General features: G+C 48.7%; 1 protein-coding gene across 9 annotated transcripts in view; it reads left to right on the forward strand.

The window, feature by feature from the left end:
- CADPS (calcium dependent secretion activator) overlaps positions 1–9,552 on the forward strand; it is a 218,268-nt gene extending 208,716 nt beyond the window's left edge. For all 9 annotated transcript variants that reach the window (XM_074151901.1, XM_074151904.1, XM_074151902.1 and 6 more), the window contains 2 exons: positions 7,481–7,585; positions 9,373–9,552. In XM_074151901.1, coding sequence (XP_074008002.1) covers positions 7,481–7,585; positions 9,373–9,552 — 285 coding nt within the window. The remainder of the gene's footprint in view (positions 1–7,480; positions 7,586–9,372) is intronic.
- Positions 9,553–19,406: the final 9,854 nt, after the last annotated feature.

Below are 19,406 nucleotides of genomic sequence, written 5' to 3' on the forward strand. Positions count from 1 at the left end.
CCCACAAGTGTTTAATTTCTTATTCTGTTGAATAAAAAGGGGGAGCTTTTTTTTTATTGGAAGCATTAATTGTAAGACTAGCTGATCAATGCCTGTGATATTAACTCATTGCTTATTTTCTGGTTAGCTGTGTGCTCTTAGATCCACAGCCGTTAAACTTCATTTCTGTAACCTGGGCCGCGTCACACCAATTTCTCTGCTTCCAGGCGTGCTCAGAGGTGCAATATGTGGTCCCCTGAGCCTTGGCCCCCGCAAGGCTTGGGGGAATGGGCCAAATCCTTGGCAGGTGTAAATCGAGAGAATCACTGGTTTATTATTGATGCCACCCGTGGCCACGGCCGGGATACAACCGAGCCAGATGCTCTTTGCCTGTGGGGCTGAGCCCCTGACCCCGCTGCAGGTTTGGCCCCCTGCGCCAGAGGAGGTTTTGCAGCTCAAAATTCTGGTCCCCCAGCAGGGGAGGGAGAGCCCATAAGCAGGGAATTGTGGAGCGACAGCAAGCACAGAGGATGGTTTTTGTTGAGTAGTGGGATGAAAAGTTGATGAAGGCATGGGACAGGGATTGCTGCATGGGCAGGTCTCTGCTTGCCATCCAGAAAATGTGTGCTTGCAGGGGAGAGATGTGCCTCTTCCTTCTTCATTGTGTGGCAGGTCTGTCCCCATCTCCTCATCAACACTGGGGACCAGAGCTGCGTGTGCACCTGAGGAGCTGCAGCTCTTTGCCCACCTCGGCTGTGCCATGTCCTCCTCCGGGGCCACCACCATTTATCTTAGCTCAAGAGCATCAGACAGACTTGTGTCACCAAGGTCCTGTCCCTGCTATTTCCTCACCCTGCTGGCTGTGGGTCAGCCTGGAGGAAGGCACGTCACCTTTTGCAGCAAACAAAGCCCAGGATCAAACTGGGATCACATACACTGCTGTGTATGTTCAGGCTTGCTGGGAACATCTCTTTTTTTTTTTAAGAGTAGGAAAGTGCATTGGCCATGAGGGTCTATGCTTTGTTCTTATTGTTTTTACCAAGTTTTTGTAATTGCAATGACCACCCGGGATCAACGGTGAAAGAAACATTGAGAGAAGGTGGAGAGGAAGACCTTGGTGGCCACAGAAGACTTGAGGGACAAGAGTGGTCCTTCCATGACTGCCGTTGAGAAGCCTGGGCTTTGGGGACAAACCTGGCTGCATGGATGCACGGGACACACCATGAGCAAACGCAGGAGAATGCATGGTCCTGTGGACAATCAGACTTCACCAGCAGAGCTCCTGCTCCCATTCACCCAGCAAGTCTTCACACAACGCTGGCAGCTGCGTGAGCGGAGCAGGTCCCCAGAAAGCACGGTCCTGAGCTGCTGCGGCTGCATCCCTACCTTCCCCGCGGAGACAACACCTGCTGAGGGGAGGCGGCTGCCGTGAATGCATGTGACAACGCCGAATACCGAATTTGATCTCAAGAGCCTCCCAGGATGGGGATGGACACGGCTCGGTCGGCTGTCGCGTACTGTCAGCAGTTGTAAATCAGCACAGCCCCGCTGTGCTTTCCACCAGCTGAGCTTCTGGCCCGTTGGACGGGGACGCAAACACCAGATACAAAGAGTCGGTAATTTTTGAATTCTGTTTTTTTTTTTTTTTTTTGTCCTGGCTGGTCGAGTCGCTTCGAGAGAGGGCTGCTGCCTGAGAGTGGGTTCTGTTTTCCTTTGGTAAATAAAACTCACGGTCAGCCCGTTCCTCAGTCTTCCCACCTCTGTGGTCCCCTCACTCGGGGACGCTGCGGAGGCAGCCACCCGGCGCCCAGTCCCTCACCTTTGAAACACCTTGAATTCAAGGGTTCATTTCAAAGCTGCCTTTCAGCATTTCAAAACAAGTCCGTGTCCCGGACAAAGAGAGGGAGCCAGCCGGCGTTCGGAGCCTCCTTGTGCAGTGTGTGTCACAGTTTTAAATAGATTTGCCCTGCTTGGATTGGTTCTGGTTGGAAAGCGAGTACTGAAATGAGAGGTCATAGGGGAGAGTTACTATGGTAATTGAGTAGTATCACCAGTAGTTTTGCTCTTATGAGCATTAAAGCACATAATAATGGACAAACAACAGTGGTTAAAGCAAGCAGGTAGGATTACTATGTTCTTTTGTCAGAAGTATATAATGTCTTGTAGTCAGTTTTAAAGACTTCTCAACCCCCAAATCCACCCAGCAGTCACCTGCTGAGTAATTTTGTATGCCTAATCTCTAGCCCTTAACTACAAGCTTTCTGCTAATTTGAGGCAAATGGGTATTTTTGACACTAAATAGGGCAGTAAAGAATCCCTGACCTAGAAAAACTCCATTCCAAGGCACTGAGAGCAGAAAAATATTCTTTCAGCATCCTTGTGAGACCTTTGGAATGACATAAAATAGCTTTGACTAAACTGTGCTGCAGCCTTCGATTAATGGTTTGCAGAAACTTGCTGAACATCCCTACTACAACTTCCCCCATAAAACTTGTCACTTCAGATTGCCATCAGCCACCACAACAATAATCATTTCATGCCTATTGCTAATTGCAAGCACAGCTGAGGCTCAGCGGGGTGCTCTTGCACAGTCCCAGGCCTTTATACCAGCCTCAATCTGTTGTATGGCACTTGTTCACACACAAAAAAAGTACCAGTAAAGGCAGAAAGAGGCAGAGTCACAGGTTTCTTGTAATCCCTCTGCTACCCTGCTGACAACCCAGCCCTATAAGCATTCCTGGTTTTGTCCCACTCTTTACAAAAGCTGAAGTGACCTTAAGCTACTAGTATGTAAGCTTTTGAATGAAGAATACAGCTCCTTCAGGTGCCTTAAGAAGCAGTGTTGCATCTGGCTTACGAGATTCTGTTTGCAGCACCCCTGGGGTGAGCTGTGGCTTCCTGTAACATGTAAAATATGAGTGTGAACTCAAGGTTCATGGCAAGGAACAGGAGGTCATGCTTCCATTCAGCTCACACCAAAGAAGACGGGGGTTTGCAGATGTTCCTGGGTATGTGTAATGACACCACCTCCCGGAAAGCGCAGGAACACAGCACAGGGCTTTTTTTTTTTATAAAATGTGCCACACTCAGTGTGTTACTTGCAGATTTATTCATATCAATTTTTGCAATTTATGTATTCAGAGATAAACTTGCTATTTCAGCAACTTATTGATCATGCTTTTGCATTCAAAAAAAAAAAAAAGGCCAAGGGGGGGAAATGGGACAAGGAAGCTTCTTGCTTGAGCTGGTTGAGGTGTTGCATGGGCAGCCATGGAAGCCCACCCCTCGGCATGCTTCAGCTCCTCTAATGCCTGTCCAGGAGCATCCCAGCCAGCCCAAGGCCCACCTCATCTCCCAGCGTAGCACCTAGCAGTTAGGGTCACTGTGAAAGGCAGACGGGGAACAGGAAAACTAACCTTAAAGAGGGATTAAATTCCTGGCTGTGCAAATACGGTATCTACTTGCTGTTGCTGGGCTCTGATAGCATCTAAAGAGCGGCTGTTGCATTTTCTCTGCTGTTAGCCAGGCCATACCGCACAGCAGGCCACAGCATGACCCTGTGGGAGCCCTCACCCCTTCCCTGCTGACGTCCAAAGGGATGTGTGGTATCCACCAGGATGCACCCTCCGTAGCCATCCTCCATCCCGTGCCCCCAGACCAAGTATAAATTGTCCTCTGAGAGATGGAGAGGGGTTCCAGTTAGAATCATAGAATCATAGAATGGTTAGAGTTGGAAGGGACCTTAAAGATCGAGTTCCAACCCCCTGCCATGGGCAGGGACACCTCCCTCTAGGACAGGTTGCTCAAAGCCCCATCCAGCCTGGCCTTAAACACTTCCAGGGATGGGGCATCCACAACTTCCCTGGGCAACCTGTTCCAGTGCTTCACCACCCTCACAGTAAAGAATTTCCTCCTAATATCTAATCTAAATCTCCCCTCTTCCAATTTAAAACCATTACGCCTTGTCCTATCACTACATTTCCTGACAAAGAGTCCCTCTCCGGGTCTCCTGCAGGCTCCCTTCAGATATTGGAAGGCTGCTACGAGGTCTCCCCGGAGCCTTCTCTTCTCCAGGCTCAGCATCAGTAATGTGTCTGTGCAGCAGCCAGTTGCGTGTGGAGTTGGGGACCCTGGGCCTGGGAGCATCAATGAGGTCTACTTGTTCTTTACAACCAGCAGGGAGGAGTTTTGAGCTTTTGAGTTTTGAGCTTAGCTGGCCCTGGGGCTACAGAAAAGTGCGTGAAATGTCTTGCAGCCCCATGGCAAGGCCTCAAAGTTCAGCATTTGAGCTGTGCCCTCTGCACCTTGTGTATGGGGATAAACCGCGGCACTGGAGCTGGAGCCCCGAGGAACCCTGCATCCTCGGCGTGCTCCCCACTGCACCTCAGGGAACGGCAGCCCCACATGGGGAGAGCAAGGTGGCCAGTGTCCTGACAGGACCGTACTGCACTCTTTTGTCTGAAATTATCACGTTTCCATTTCGGAGCATTTGGCTTTGTTGTTGTTTTTTTAATAATATAATCATATGCAAATGTTATCTTCTTTGGTAGGTTAGTCATGAATCAGAGGGCTTGTGCGTCTTATAGCACATCAACACTAGTGATAGCTAAAGGGAACATTTAATTTATGGGCTAACTTATTTTTATGAATATGCAGGGCTTAAATTCAGCAGTTGGTGTGTGCTCTATGAAGTGACGTGACGGTTTTGTGTATCAAGATCAATGAATTAGACTTTGTCTTTTTTTTCTCATAAAGCAGAAAGTCTTCGGAGTAACTTAGCTTTGAGAAAGAGAGCTCCTTTCATGCCGCCGAGCAATACGCCCGGCTGAGCCCTTGTCGGCCGGTGCTCCAGAGGAGAGGGGTACAGATTGTATTCGGCTGGGAGGTGTTTGCGTCTCCCCAGAATCCAGCGTGTTGGAGTGCCTACCAGAAACACAGCAAAATGTTTAATTTAGCTAATCTGAAGGTCTCGCAGCAGCGAAGTCACCCTGCTAATAACTTCCAGGCAGAGGTTATCATTTCTGTTTTGGATCCGTACAGCCGTGTAGGTGTGCATGGCACGGGACAGAGATGGCAGGACTTGTCCCCAGCTGGGACTTCTCCTCTCATTTAGAGGTAACAAACAGCTGGCAGATCGTTTCATGGAAGACGAGAGGCAGCAGTGGAAGGGAGAGGGCCTGCATTGTAACATAGGGTCACTTAATTCCTCCGTGGGTTTTGATTTAAAGAGGTGGTGGAAGGAGGCGTTTGGGTGACCTGGGCATCCCTGTGCCAGCGCAGCCCTGGGTCACAGCTAATGTCACTCAAGAGCATGATTCATTAAGCATGTTGATTGCAGAAAAGTTACATTATAAACATTAATGACTTCTCTCTGTTTGGCCCATGTGGGCTCCCCAGCATTACAAGGGAACCCAGCCAGATCTCCCAGTGACAGCAGTCACATTGTGCCACCCGTCCCCGAGCTGGATGCTGTGTGTCCAGAGAGGTTTTCCTGGCACCCTCAGGCTGACGGGGCTCTCTGGGGGATATCCAGGGATGCTCTGACTTCTCAGACTAGTCTGAGGGATTGGAAGGTATAAAGACCCACCAGACCTTCACACCTATTCTTTTGGTCAGTCCTACACCAGCTAACCAGGGTTCACTCACAGTTCAACCCCAGTCTGACATCAGGACTGCAGGTGACAGCTAACAGTATCTGAGCTTGATTTCTGTTATGGAGAAAGCTCCTGCTTTCCTACCTGAATTAGTTTCATTCGAGCTCTCAGCTTCTGCCAGGTCTCCATCCTGGAGATGAAGGGCAAGCAGGAATCTTTGTTGCACAAGGCATAAGCATCGAGCAAGAGATCACGGTGTGCCGTTTCTTTGGTGACTTCCATACCTTTTTTTCCTCCGTTTTACCAAGTGGTGGTGTAGAAATGGAAGCACAGGAACATCTGTCTTCATTGAAGTGGGGAAAAAAAAAAAACATGTCTAACATGCATGACTAACCTCTGCTGTCTGCTCTGGGTTCAGTAACTTGTGTTGGGCCCACGTTTTTGTGCTGCTGGGCTGGTTTAGCTTGGACTCAACCGTTTGCTTTGGCCAGCCTCGGGCCAGCTCACACATTTGGCTTGTGGGTGCTCCAGGACAGCAGTGCCTACCTGCCCCGGTGCTGCCAGCTTAACCCCTACCCAGTGACAGCTTCTGGTGTTGGGGCTGCACGTCCGGCAGTGCCAGGCGCCGGCCACCAGCCGGTGTTGAAGGATGGAGGGTAACAATTCACCAGCCTCGGTTTTGCAATTGCAGAATATTCCGTTGTCTTCCTTCGCTGGCAGCTTCAGCCGGGAGAGGGACGAGGGCATGTTTCTGTGTCAGACCCGTGCCCGAAGGCGCAGGGAAGGGAGGCAGCAACACCCGAGTCTGGTGCAAGGGTTGGGAGCGAGCTGTGTTTCAGCCTAACCTGGATGGCCCTTGAACAGGATTTTTATAAATTGATGCAGTGGGTTTTGGTTTTTTTTCCCCATTTAACAGGTTCTAGATTAATTGCAGCTGGTCTGCAGGGTAGGTTTTGATTTCTAAGAGAGAAGGGTGTGACTGCATACAGAGGCGGGATGGGTTTCTGTACGCAGACCACTTTGTAATCAACCCTTGCGCTGAGCGCCGTGGGGAGGGTTTTGTGATTCCCCCTCCCCAGCGCCGCAGCCCAGCTTTTCCTTCTCTCGAGGGCTGGCTGCTCGTCTGCATGGCGTCAGACGTGCCATGCCAGCCCTGCGTGAGCAGGGCGCTGATCCACAGCCCACCGGAGCCTTCCTGCACTGCAGGGCTGGCAGGCTGCTGCCACACAGCTGCAAGCCTTTTTCACAGACGACTAGCAAAATTTCAGCCCCCCCCCCCCGGCCCAGAGGGGGCCCTGTGAGTTCAAGCAGCTTGAAACAAGCTCGTTTGTTTGCTGCTTTTCCACCTTTCATAATCGTGAGAGTGAAACCAAAGCATTTCCCGCGCAGCCTGGGCAGGCGCCTGTAGGTGCTCGCACCGGCATCCTCACCCGCAGCCAAACCTTGTCCCGCACCAGCCTCCCCTCCGCTCGCCGTCAGGGAACCAGGCTCACCCCGCGGCTGGTTATGTTTGAATTTCAAGACGGTAAGTAGCTTGAGTGTGGGCCTGACACACTTAAAGGCAGGACTGTGCTCTCGTGGCGGGGGGGGGGGGTGGGAACGGGTTAAAAAATGGTTTGGGCCAAACACACACCGCTGCTGGCAAGTCCCATCAACGGCAAAATCAGATTATAGAAACCTTGCTGGTGGCCGTTACCCCTCCTAACAAGTCTGTTGTTGTTATTTTAAAAATTTAAAAGCTCGTGCATGGAAATTCTGTGTAAAGAGGGTGCCTGTATCCCCTCTAAGTCCGTCACGTCCCAGGAAGGGGCTGGCGGGAAGGGCTGGTGCTGGGAGCAGCCCGTGTTACTCCGGGCACGGCGCGCGGCCCCAGCGTGGTTGCTGGAGAAGTCCTGTCTCTCTTGCAGCAATGGTACACCAGCTCGATGAATGTTGTCTGCACCTGGCTGACGGACCGCATGGACCTGCAGCTTCACATTTACCAACTGAAAACTCTCATTAGGATAGTAAAGGTAATTGTCCGATGTGTTTTCGATACCACCTTGCTGCTGGAAAGAGCATGCGTGTGTTGCCTGCGTGTGCGCTGTGTGTTCTCTCGGGCAAACTGTCACCAGCAAATAAATTAAGCCATTCATTAAATTCTTAAAAATTAAGATACTTGTGGGTATGGCATGTAGCAAAGGATAAACAGGAACTTGAAACGCATATAGATGCAAAATGCAGGTGTGTAAATAAGAACAAAATGGCTGCTTGCATGAAAAAGGGGAAACTATTGCTATTTGACCTGGCTTGCACAATAAGTGCACCAAAATTTGCCTTTTTGTGGACACACACGTTAATCGCACCAATGAACTCCAGTGTTAAAATGGGTTAAATCAAACCAAAAGTTTTTAACACTGTTTTAAACACTGTTTTACTAGAAACATTTAAGCCCAGCTATGGCTTGTGATTATTGTCAGAATACAAATGAGGATTGTTCTCATAGTTAATTGAAGTTGTTTCCTTTACAATGGGTGTATATAATCAACTCTAAGAGATCACAAAGGTGAGATAACATACCCTGAAAGTAACATTTTTTCCCTTGAGTACACGTGTATGTGTATATGTGTGTGTGTGCATGCCTTGGACTAATGATAATTATTTCAGTGTGAAATCGCAGTGGTTTACATGAAATAATAAGATCACAGAAGGGGGTAAATATATTTTTGATCATTTTAGGTTCTATCTAATGCTTTTTGGTCTAGCATTTTATAATGTTTATGGTCTTGTGTGCAGTGAACACATTGAAGGCATGAATAAATTAAAACTGAAATGTATTAAATGTGCTTTTCATAAGTGAAAACAACAGGCACAGACAAATTATTTCTACTTGTCAGCTAGCTGAGGAAAGCTTTCTTCCTTGTGCTTTATTTATACCAATATTACACTCAGAAGCAGCTACAACAAATCCAAGGACTTTCTGAAATAGCAGAACAGTAAATAGTTCCATGCAGAGCACAGAGCAGAATTAAATAAACTACAAGGCCAGAGTTTTATCTCAGAGTTGTTAAGTTTTTAAATATAAATTCAAATGAGAGATATTGATCGTAATAACAAGGGAAATATAGCTAACTATGGAAATACAACCCCAGGTTCAGAATTAGGTGAAGAAAGAGAGATTTAAGAAACACATGCCATGTGCTTATGTTTATACATCAACAATTTTCCCCGGTATCCTGGACTTAGTTCATTTAATCCCAGTACTGTAGGTAGGATTATTTAATACAGAGCATTCTGGGAACGTGTAATCACGTCTGCAGTTATGAGCGATAAGCGTTCTGCTGCGTGAAGAAAAATAACTAAAGTTCCAGGCAGAGGAATGCACCCAGAAGCAATGGAAGTTAGTTGGGGCAGAGACCCTCTCTGTTGCTTTGATGTCTTTTTAGACCCCAACCTGCTGGATGCGAAGCTCCCCTGAGCAGACCCCAGTACAGCTTTGAAGCCGTTAGCAGCCACACAGCCTGGCCACCCCTGCCAGCGCCGGAGTCACCGAGCTGTGATTTCTTGCTCCAGGCACCCTAAAGGGACCTCTGCCACGGCAAAATGGTGTCCGGCAGAGACACATCCCCTGTGGCCTCTGTGCTGCCCGGGGCCGTGCAAAACACCTGAAGGGCTGGGATTTCCCTGGTGTCCCAGCCTCCTCCATTAGTGGACCCAAACCCTGGGGAAATGGGGGCACGGGATGACTCCTGGGGGGTCAGCTGATGTCGTCCCTGACCTGTGCTGTCTCCTCCTCCCTCTGTGCCTCTCCCCACTTTAGAAAACGTACCGGGATTTCCGATTGCAAGGTGTGCTGGACTCCACTTTAAACAACAAAACCTACGAGACCATCCGGAACCGGCTGACGGTAGAGGAGGCCACGGCGTCGGTCAGCGAAGGCGGAGGGCTCCAGGGGATCACCATGAAGGACAGCGATGAGGAAGATGAAGAGGACGACTAGGGAAGCTGGCCTAGAGGACCGGCTGGGGGTCGCCTGGTATCCGTGCATGTACCTCGTCTGTAACTCAGTTAGCCACATTAGGAATTTTTATGTCAGCTCTAAATGCCCATGAGAAGTTTACCAATACAAATGCCATGTTAGCTGTGTGGTAATAAGATTAGCACCTCTCTTTGATTCATCGGTTTCCTAATTTCATATCTATATGTTCATAAGCAATATGGAGCACCATTGTTTAACACTGTTAATGGAAAAACTACATAGAAAACATGCTAGGTGTGTCCCTGTTATAATTAAAGTTTAAACAATGCTTCATTAACGTACTGTATATACATTGATGGTAAATTGTTGTGAAGATGAGTGAATCGAGTCCTTTCATTTCTTTGTTTCTCTTCTGTGGATGCCAACTGCTTAAAATTAATAATAAAAAAAAAAAGCAGCTTTGTTTTTAAAAGAAGAACGAAGCAATTACAAATGATTTTTTTGTTCTCTCTGTTCATTTAAAAACCAGAAAACAAACAAACCCAGACAGCCGTTTGAATCACTCTGCATCCTTGTTAATGTACCAGGCTCTTCCCTTCAATATGCAGTTAACTCCATAGAGGCTACGTCCCAAAGGATTAGTCATTCTAATTGCCACACCAGATTAATCCTATCATTATGGATATATCATGCCACATTACAAGTCCAAAGCAGTTGTTTTATGTTGACGTTTGCTCCTCTAAATGTTACATTTTTGTTTAAATTTCAAATAACCGTGTATGTACAAAGACAACTTTAATTACAATCTTAGACTATACAAATGTGTTTATAATAATATATTGAATATTTATTTCGGTAGATTGTAACCATAATTTACAATTCCTCTGTTTCACAATGGTTTTTATATATGTCATGTACATTGCATTTTGACCAGTAACTGCATGTCCATCAGTCCCCCCTCCAGAGCTTTTATTTTCTGTGTAAAATAGTGATCCATCTTGCTTTTTTTGCCTTATACAAGCCGACAGTTGTAAAAGTGTGAGAACTGTGGCTTCTCAATAAATAACTATTCAGATGTCCTAAGAATAAATTATGGAGTCTTTTTATGTCTGCCTTAGAAAAAAAACAATAAATTACAAGCTGAGATGTAAGAGCCCCCACCTCTCAGAATAAAGGCATTTTCTTTTCTCATGGGTGTTTTTACAGTTTATTAATTAAGAAGATGATTTCCTGATTTGCTCCCAAAGGTCAGGGTGGGACCAGAGTGACTATTCCCCAGATGCAAGCGCATTTCTGGTGTCACTTCCACTGTACCTGCTCTCTACATCCTATGAGCTGTCTCTGGATGTCTGATTGATGGTCTGCTCTGGAACAGCCCCTGTTGTTACATAGGCATCAGCCTTACCCAACACTTAACTTCCACCAAAAGTCTGGTTTGATGGAAAGCATGTTGGGTTGGGAGTTTTCTGAGAGGTTTTGCAGCCACTCCCTCCCAGCAGCAAATTCAAACCCAAAATGACTCCTGCTAGCCTGGGTTTCAATCACTTGAGAGAGAAACGGAAGAGCTGATGTCCTTCACCCCCACAAGCACAGCAACCTGTTGCCACCTTGGGGAACAAGGACAAATGTTCTCAACTCACAAATAAAAGATGGGCAATTGTTGGAAAAAAGTAATTCCTGACATAACGAACTGTTAAACTAAACCATTTTCCAGTGCCCAAGAGCTATGAGACACTCCCTGAACTTATGGGAGGAGGAGGGGACCTCTGGGAACAGCCTGTGAAGGGGGTGTTGAGTCCCAAATGGGGCTGGGATACTGATGGAGCCTGGAGAACATTCACCTGCAATGATGGATTTTTGGGTCCCTTCCCTCTGTGGTAGAGGTGCTCTCTAGCCCCATCTAGACAGCCATACCCTACACATTCAACACCCACCTACCCATGGTGATTTGTGTACACCACCTCCCTTGAAATAGAGATATTAGCAGGGTCTTTAGGAGTGGGTGGTAGGCATGCACGTTTATCCCCATTTACGTCTTGTCTATCCTAGTGCATGGCTGATCAAGTTCTGAAACCTGACTGCAGCCCAGCAGACCACTTCTCGGGTTTTGTCTTGCTCCATGATGCTAGTAGAGGGAAGCATTGCCAGGAAAAGCCACCTGTGAGAACTTAGGCAGGAATGTGGCCTTGTGGCCACTGACTCAGGAAGCTCTTCCCTCTGCTTACTCACCCTCCAGCTGTGCAAATACTTGGTCCTAAATCCCCAGAGGAACTGAGGTGACAGTACAGTGTTGAAGTCATATAGAGTCCACCAAAACCCGTTCAGGTGCCTCTGCAGGTCTGTCACTGGGATGCGTACAAAAGCCATCAACTCTTCACTGTTATGCTTGGAGCCTTCAGTCACACCCTGAAGCCCTCACAGGAGTTGCCTGGCAAAACAAGTCTCACAAGACAAAGCAATGAACAAACTGCAAGCACCATCTGATCCCTCCTTTCTAGGTGGCTGAGATCCACTTGAGAACCAAACACATACTGATGCATACCCGTGCTCATGAACTCTTCATCGTCTCCCTCAGTTGTCCCAAATATGAAAGGCAACAGCTCCAAGAGGAGGCTCTGGGAAAGCCTTACCTGGGGTGGTCACCAAACCGGTAGGAAAGACCACTGGGGGAGACCCACATTTGTAGCTCTGGTCCCAGTCAAGCAGAACAGAGCTGGAGAAACAGCTTGATTCTGCTCTGGAACTGTGGAACTGGCTCCCTCTTTTTTTTTTTTTTTTTTTTTTTTTTTAACATGAAATATTTATTGGATAAAAACACAGCCCACTTCCACCTGCCACCTTTCAAAACAGTGAGCCCTGCTCAGTTTTTTGAATGAAAGAGAGTGGGCGCAGCCTTCAGGAGATGATCCTTGGCTGTGCATCACTAACACACATAGGTGCCTTCTTGAAATGGCAGTGATGGACACCCTTGCCCGAGTTCCTCTGTCGTTAGCCATGACCCTATAGCCTGTGACAGCTTTTCGCATGTCCTCAAACCCCAGTAAAGCACCTCAGAGACTCCGTAACAACACCGAGAATACGTCAGGCTTGACCACGCATTCAAAACAAGGAAGCATTAGCCAGCTAACTTCTTTTAAGGAGTTTGGTCCCAAATGATGAGCTTCAAGTTACAGACTTCAGTGTGAGTGGGGAGAACAACTCTGGTATGAGCAATTCTACAAACCAGGATTTAACCTCCCACTCCAGAGCCTGCAGTCTGAGGTTGAGCAAAGGAGCACATCGTACCCTGATCCCCACTGCCTTTAACCCTGCATGTGGTTACGTGGGTGCTGGCAGCCCGACCCTCTCCTATATGGGTGCTGCACCATGGTAGCAGGAGCAAGAAGTGCCGGCTTGGGTTAGTCCTGCAGAAACGTTGAATCCAAAATGGTTTGGTTTTGTCTGAAAAACATACATCTGAGTTTAAAGCCCTCCTGGCCACAGACTACACTTCGGACAGGACTCAGGCTCCCGCAGAGCAAAGCTACACCTCGGGCAGCATCTCAAAGGGCTTGCTGATGGATGGGAGCGCTCTGGCAAACCCAGCCGAGGAAAGAAAAGGTTTTGCTTCAACCCATTGCTGGAACGGAACGAGCTCCAACAGTCAAAGGACTTTCTGCCAGTACAACTGCACCTAGATGAAGAATCTGCCAGTACAGTTATGTCAATCAGTTTTGGGGAAAGAGGAAAATTTCAATCCTCTGCCAGCAAAATTTTAAATGATAGATCAGGCCAAAACTTCTCTCATATTTACAGGGAAGTCCAGCGAAAATATCCTTTTTTTGACAGACTTACTTAAAGCATGTGGCATGGAGACTGAAAATGCTATCAACTATTTGACTGACAAGTGTCAGCAGCTGTTCATCCAATTTGTTTTATATTTCAGCAACTAACAGATTCTTTCCCCTCTGCTGTAATGCATGTCTCCTGGCCCATAGGCATCTTAGAAATTGCTTTTCTGCCTCTCTAGCGACCAAAACGTCAAAAATATTAGGAGACAATTTGTGTTCAGAAGCATAAACAGGCACGCAGCAAAGCAAGGATGATTTTATCAACGTTCAGGCTGTGTTCTTTTTTAAAAAGTCACAGCAAACCTAAGGCAAAAATTACTTCTCTAAGCTTTAAAAGAAAAAGCTAAAGCAAACAAAGCGCCCCATAAATCAGCCCAGGTTAAACCATCAACTACCAAGTGAAAAATCACTCGTCTAACGGCCAACCAAACCGCAGCTGAGCCATATTTCAACCTCTGCACTAAGCCTGTGAAGTTCACGACTCTGCACCACTGCCACCGTCACCAATGTTTATTCAAAAACCTGCTCCGTGGTGTCACGATCCAACAGAGCCACTGCTGCGTCTAGCTGAGTCCAGCTAGGAGAGTCCCTTAAGCCGTTCACAAAGCCCAGCCTTCTTCATCTTAAGTCTAGCAATGCTTTCAGAAACTCTTTGATCCCTGATTGCATATAATATAAGTTACACTCATTGCAGTTGCCACCCATTCGGAACTTGCTGGACTAAAAAGCCTATGTGACATCTCTCTGGTGAGCTGTATTCAGACATATTTCCTTTATTCAAGCACCTTTAGGCTCTTGAGCTAAACCTGAAGTGATATTTTCCTCAGCCATTCTAAAAGATGCATATTCCATTTCAAGTTGTAAATCTGCATTTGTTGTAACTATGCAAAATATGGGAGAAAAAAAGTGCAGAGATTATATGCAATCTGCCAGCAGAGTTGTGTGCCATGAGGAAAATGCCTCACAGGTCAAAACAAAGAAAAACACTGAGCAACAAATTAGTTGCAGGCAGTAGCTAATATGGAGATCAAAAGATTAAAATCAACATGCAACGATGAAATCACTGGAATAATAGGAGCACTTAAGAAGATTAAGTCAATAACAGAGTCCAGTAGTACAAAAATAAGATTTTGATTATACTGTAAAATTTGATATTGGGAGAGCAAAAGCAATTACAACCACGACATGCTTCGCTCTCCCCGCCTTAGACCATCTTGGCTCATTTCCTATGCAAGGAATACAGTTGTTGAAATAAACAGAAATGTTATGACTCAAGTGTTCGATTCAAAAACAAACCAGGTGGTCAGATCAGATTGGGGACTGACAGGATGGGGTCTGTAAAACCAGGACTTGTTGCAGATCCTGGAGGATACGACAGCTGGGGGGAACAAAGGCCACACCGTTTAGGACTGCGTTCGGCAGAGAGAGCTCCACAAGCAGCCGATCTCAGGGGGCTGTCCCAGGCTGTCAGCTGGAGAGGAGAGGCATGCGCTGGAGGGGAGGAAGGAGGAGAGGAATAGCTCAAAGGCTTGAAGTGAGTGTAACGGCGAACTCTGATAACAGGGAAGAGGATTTTGCTATCCAGCTAAACGGCAAAGATTACAGGTTTGGTTTTGCGATGTACATCAGAGGCAGCGCACATGGCAGTCTCCAAGCCCATCTGGACACCCACGCAAGGGACAGAGACATGTCCCGGAGTCATGTTCACCCATGCTGGGGGTCACCCAGTAGCACGGCCCAATGGTGATGGAACATATGACCCGCCAAGGGGCAGCTAATGCTCACCACAACAGATCTACCCTTGGTCAACCCAGGTGTGTGAGCAGGAAGAGGCGAGATAGTCCCTCCAATGCCATGGGACACCAGCCTCATCCATGGACTGCAGAGCCAAAGGCCCATAGCTCCCACAGGGAGAAACTGTCACCCTGGTAGGGACCTCCTCACCCGAGAAGTCTCAGAGCCCTTGGTGGGTTCTGCAATGCTCTGCATTTGGTGAGGAAGAGCCCAAGCAGCTCCCCTGCTCCCCAGAGCTGATGACTCGCCCGGGCTTTTCTCTAAATTGGTTTTTCAGCAGCACCAACTCCAGCCTTGCCCCCGCCCCCACCCCAAAATCACAAGCTAGGCTCATAATTAAATCAAATAAATAAATTATCAGCTATTTTTACAGAATTTGTGGGTGTTCTTGAACATTCAGGGAATACTTGGGTCGTGCATTGAAGATTTTTCCTGCAATAACAAGGTCTGGATTTTTAGTTTGGGCTCTGACTGTTGGGGGGATTTTTAGTGGTTCCTCCAGATCATGTCTTCTGGAGTGAAACCGGCACTTTTTTTGTGCCCAAGGGGCAAAGCAGCAGATTCACCAGTCAACCTGGGAGTCCTGCCTGGCTCTCTCCAACTCAGCCACCGCGACCAGGGACAAGGATGCTGCAGCCCAGCAGGTCCCACGTGGTCCAGAGGAAGAAGGTAACTTGCTGCCATCCACTGTCACCTTGCTCCTTGCAGCCCATGGAGTCCTGCTCTGCAGCAGATGGGGACATCAGCGACAACAGTTCGAACAAGGGCACATACAAATCTTGAACAACATATGTGGCATAGCCAGAACGATTGGTCAACGCCAAGTGGGGAGTGAGTTGCAAGAAGAGGGTGGAAAGATTGGGTTTGGAAAGATTGTTATTGCATTTGATTTTTTTCATTGAAAAAGCAAGTAACTTTGAAAATTAGATGTTTTCCTCTCATTAAGGGGAGAAGAATTCAAAACACGTGGGGTTTGTCCCACTTATTTTTTTGGCCATCCTTCTTTCAAGCAAAAAAGGGAAGGAATAGGAACACAAAACTGAAGTGGGCTTCCACCCATTTTCACTGCTTTTTGCTCCTTTTTCTGAAACGTTTTCAGTAGGAAAGTGAGAACAAGGCCATCCCCCCATTATATTCTCCTTCTCTACTTCCTCCCACCTTTTCTCTTAAATAGAAAATAAATAAGGGGGGAAAAAAACACAAAACCAGAAAAAATTTAAAGCTCCCACTCTTTCAAAGTGAAGAAGTACAACATTTCAAAACATTAGGAAGGGACATCTTTCAGTTTCAGCATTCAGAAATGATATGCAGCATTGCTCCATTACTGCAACGTGGAGAATGACTGTTTCCGCCAAGAAGGATGGAGAACAGCAGATCATCCCTTCAACAATTTCTTGCTTGCCTTAGTGGCCAGGTTGGCTTCGGACACGGTGTGGACTCCACCAACTCCTTGACTGTCTCCTGGGCCAGACCGGTCTCGCACCAGGAACTAGACTTCACCCATGATGTCTCCCTCCACTCCTCACAGGCAGGCAGTGTTTTTGGGGCATAAAGCCTGGCTGAGATCAAGCCGTTAGTTACCATTCCTGTTGACAGGCAAACTAGAATAGGCTCTGGCTCACTTTCTCCGAGCTGCGGAAGGAGGAATGAGCCGAGAAAAGAGTTCATTCAATTGCTTCTGTTTGGCAGCTCTGCAGGACTCTCCGCATAGACAGAAAGATGTGGCAAGTGAGGAGTTGCCATTTTTAGAATTACATAAGCCAGTTTGATTGCCATCGAGGCACTCTGTGCAGCTCCTGCCACAGTGCCCTGCTGGTTGCTCTGCAGTGGGGCTAGATTTCAAACAGCTCTAGGAGCACATCAGATACCAGCTCTTAAAATTAGACTCAGGTTAAAAATTGTTGATGTTATCCCTGCCATAACTGACAAAGTCAATCAGCATAGTCATGCAAGGACTCTGGGCCAGTGCACTTTCAAAATTCCACTAACCACATTTGCTCTGGGACCCATGCAGTGCTCCAAAAAACCTAGCTCCCCAGTAGTGTTTCATTATGCCAAAAAAAAAAAAAATCTAAATAAAATAAATTAAAATTATCTGCTTACATATATTCAGTAACGTGTGCAAAACTCAGTGAATGGGATGAAAAAATAGTCTGGAGGGATTCAACACCTCTGCTGCAACCAAGGTGGCCTTGTCTTATACTGCCCCTGCCTCATGCACAGTCATGGCAGTCTCCATTGGGTGCCATGGCAGTGGCGTCACCCTTCTGATCCCAAGGGCCCTGCAGGATTAGAGGGATGGTCTGTGGGGGCCAAGGCATTGGTACTGCTCCTGTTACATGAGGTACCATAGTTTCAAAGGGGTAAAGGGAAGCAGTCAAATGGATAACAACCCCCTCTTCACTCCAGCCCCAAACTTTGCTATCCTGATTTTCCCCATTTATCGCTTGCTAATTTGTCCAAAAAGCGTCTGTCTGACCACTGCAAACCAAACTCTGGCCAAACACCTTGGGGCCATCCCCAGGCAGTGCTCTGAGGGCGTAATTGCTGCCTTTCGCCAAGCCAGACCCAAATCCAGCATGGTGGGACCAGGGCCCGGGCAGCACCACAGCCCAGCTCTCCTCCCAGCCCAAACCTGGGCCCCTCCGCCGCACCTTGCACCGGCCACAAAGCTACAAAGCCACGTCAGAAGCTGCCCCCACGGCTCACAAAAGGCAGCTCCTTCCTAATTGCTTGCACTGGTGGCTTGTCCGGTCGTCCATCACCTTCTGCTATTAACGAAAGAAAAAAAAAATTAAAAAAAAAAAATATAAAAAAAGCAAAACGGCATAGAAATCAAAGCCACCATTTCAGAGAGATCGAAGCATAATGCTAATAACTTTCGGCAGCTTCCACTGTGGAGTTTAAGCAGCTGCCAAGTTAAATAACTAGGAGGATCCTAAGTTATCTCCCAGTGGACCATAAATGCTCAGCGCCGACTACCCGGGCTGCAGGCGGCCCGAGGGGTGCGGGGAGCCGGGCCGGGCCTGCGGAGCCCTGCGTTGCCCGCCTGGCCGGGGTCCGCCCGGGACGCACCCCTGGGAGCCCCTCGCCGAGTGGGTCCCCTTCTCGGGGGGCGCAAGGGAAACCCCCGCCCGTTTTCGATGTCAGCGGCCGGGGAGCGTTTGGGGCCGGGGCTGCCGGGCGCGTACGGGACCAACGGATGAAAAGAGGCTTTAGATGAGCCCCGTGGCGAGCCCGGCGTGTTCGCGGGGGTGGCCAGGCCGTCCCGGCCGTCCCGGGACCGCAGTCGTTTCTCTAGGAGGGCAGCTGCGCAAAAATACCCGTAAGAGCGATCGCGTCCGCGCTGCGAGAGGCTTTGCGGCGTGCGCCTTCCAGGGAAAAATCCGCAAACCATTTCTCCTCTCCAAACGCCGGGGGTGGGACCGGGGCGGGGGTGAAGGATTAAAACCCCACGGGAGAACAGCCTCCACGGGAAAGGCAGAAAGCGGCGCCGAGCCGGGACCCCCGCAGCCCGTCCGACGTGCAGCCGCTCCTGCCTCCTCTTCCAAAGCCGTTCTGGGCCACCTCGACGCCCCCCCCGCCCCCCCAAAAAAAACCCGCCAGCCCCGTTGAAGGCTCCCGGTATAAAGAGGGGGCGAAGGCACGGCGGTGGGCAGGGCGGCGTGGCGGGGGCAGCTGTCTCAAAGTCAGTCATTTGTAATACGCTTGCCGGAACAGCAGAAGTCGAATCGATAGAGACAGCCTCCAGCTGTGCTTAAACCTGCGATTTCAATTAAAATACTGAGCTCCGATGCCCGGCTCTGAGCTGGGATCCCAAAGCACCGATGCACAAAGCGTGCGGTACCCCCGGCTCCTCGCCGGCCGGGAAGCAGCGGCGCGGCACAGCCAAGGCCGGGAGCCGGTACCCGGCCTCGGGCTCCGCGGGAAGGAAGGAGTCCCGGGGCTGCTGCACGGGGTCCCCGCCGCCGCTCCTCGCCCCCGGGACCCGAACAGGGCGGTGGGTGCGGAGCGGCGAGCCGGCGGCCGCCCCCTCGGCTAGTGAAGGAAAGAGAGACCCGGCCCAGAGAACACCCCGGCAAGGACGAGGGCGGCGTGGGGAAGCTGGCAGTGAGCTCCCGGCCCCGGCTCCGCTGCCCTCTTTTATCCTGCCCGAAATCATCTCGTTTACAGAAAATATTTGTTTGCACTATTAGTTGGTACTGGAGTTAATTACTCAACGTGTGAGCGGGGAGTAATATGGATAAAAGC

This window comes from Numenius arquata, chromosome 8 (genome assembly GCF_964106895.1).
Source record: "Numenius arquata chromosome 8, bNumArq3.hap1.1, whole genome shotgun sequence".
Classification (NCBI taxonomy): domain Eukaryota; kingdom Metazoa; phylum Chordata; class Aves; order Charadriiformes; family Scolopacidae; genus Numenius; species Numenius arquata.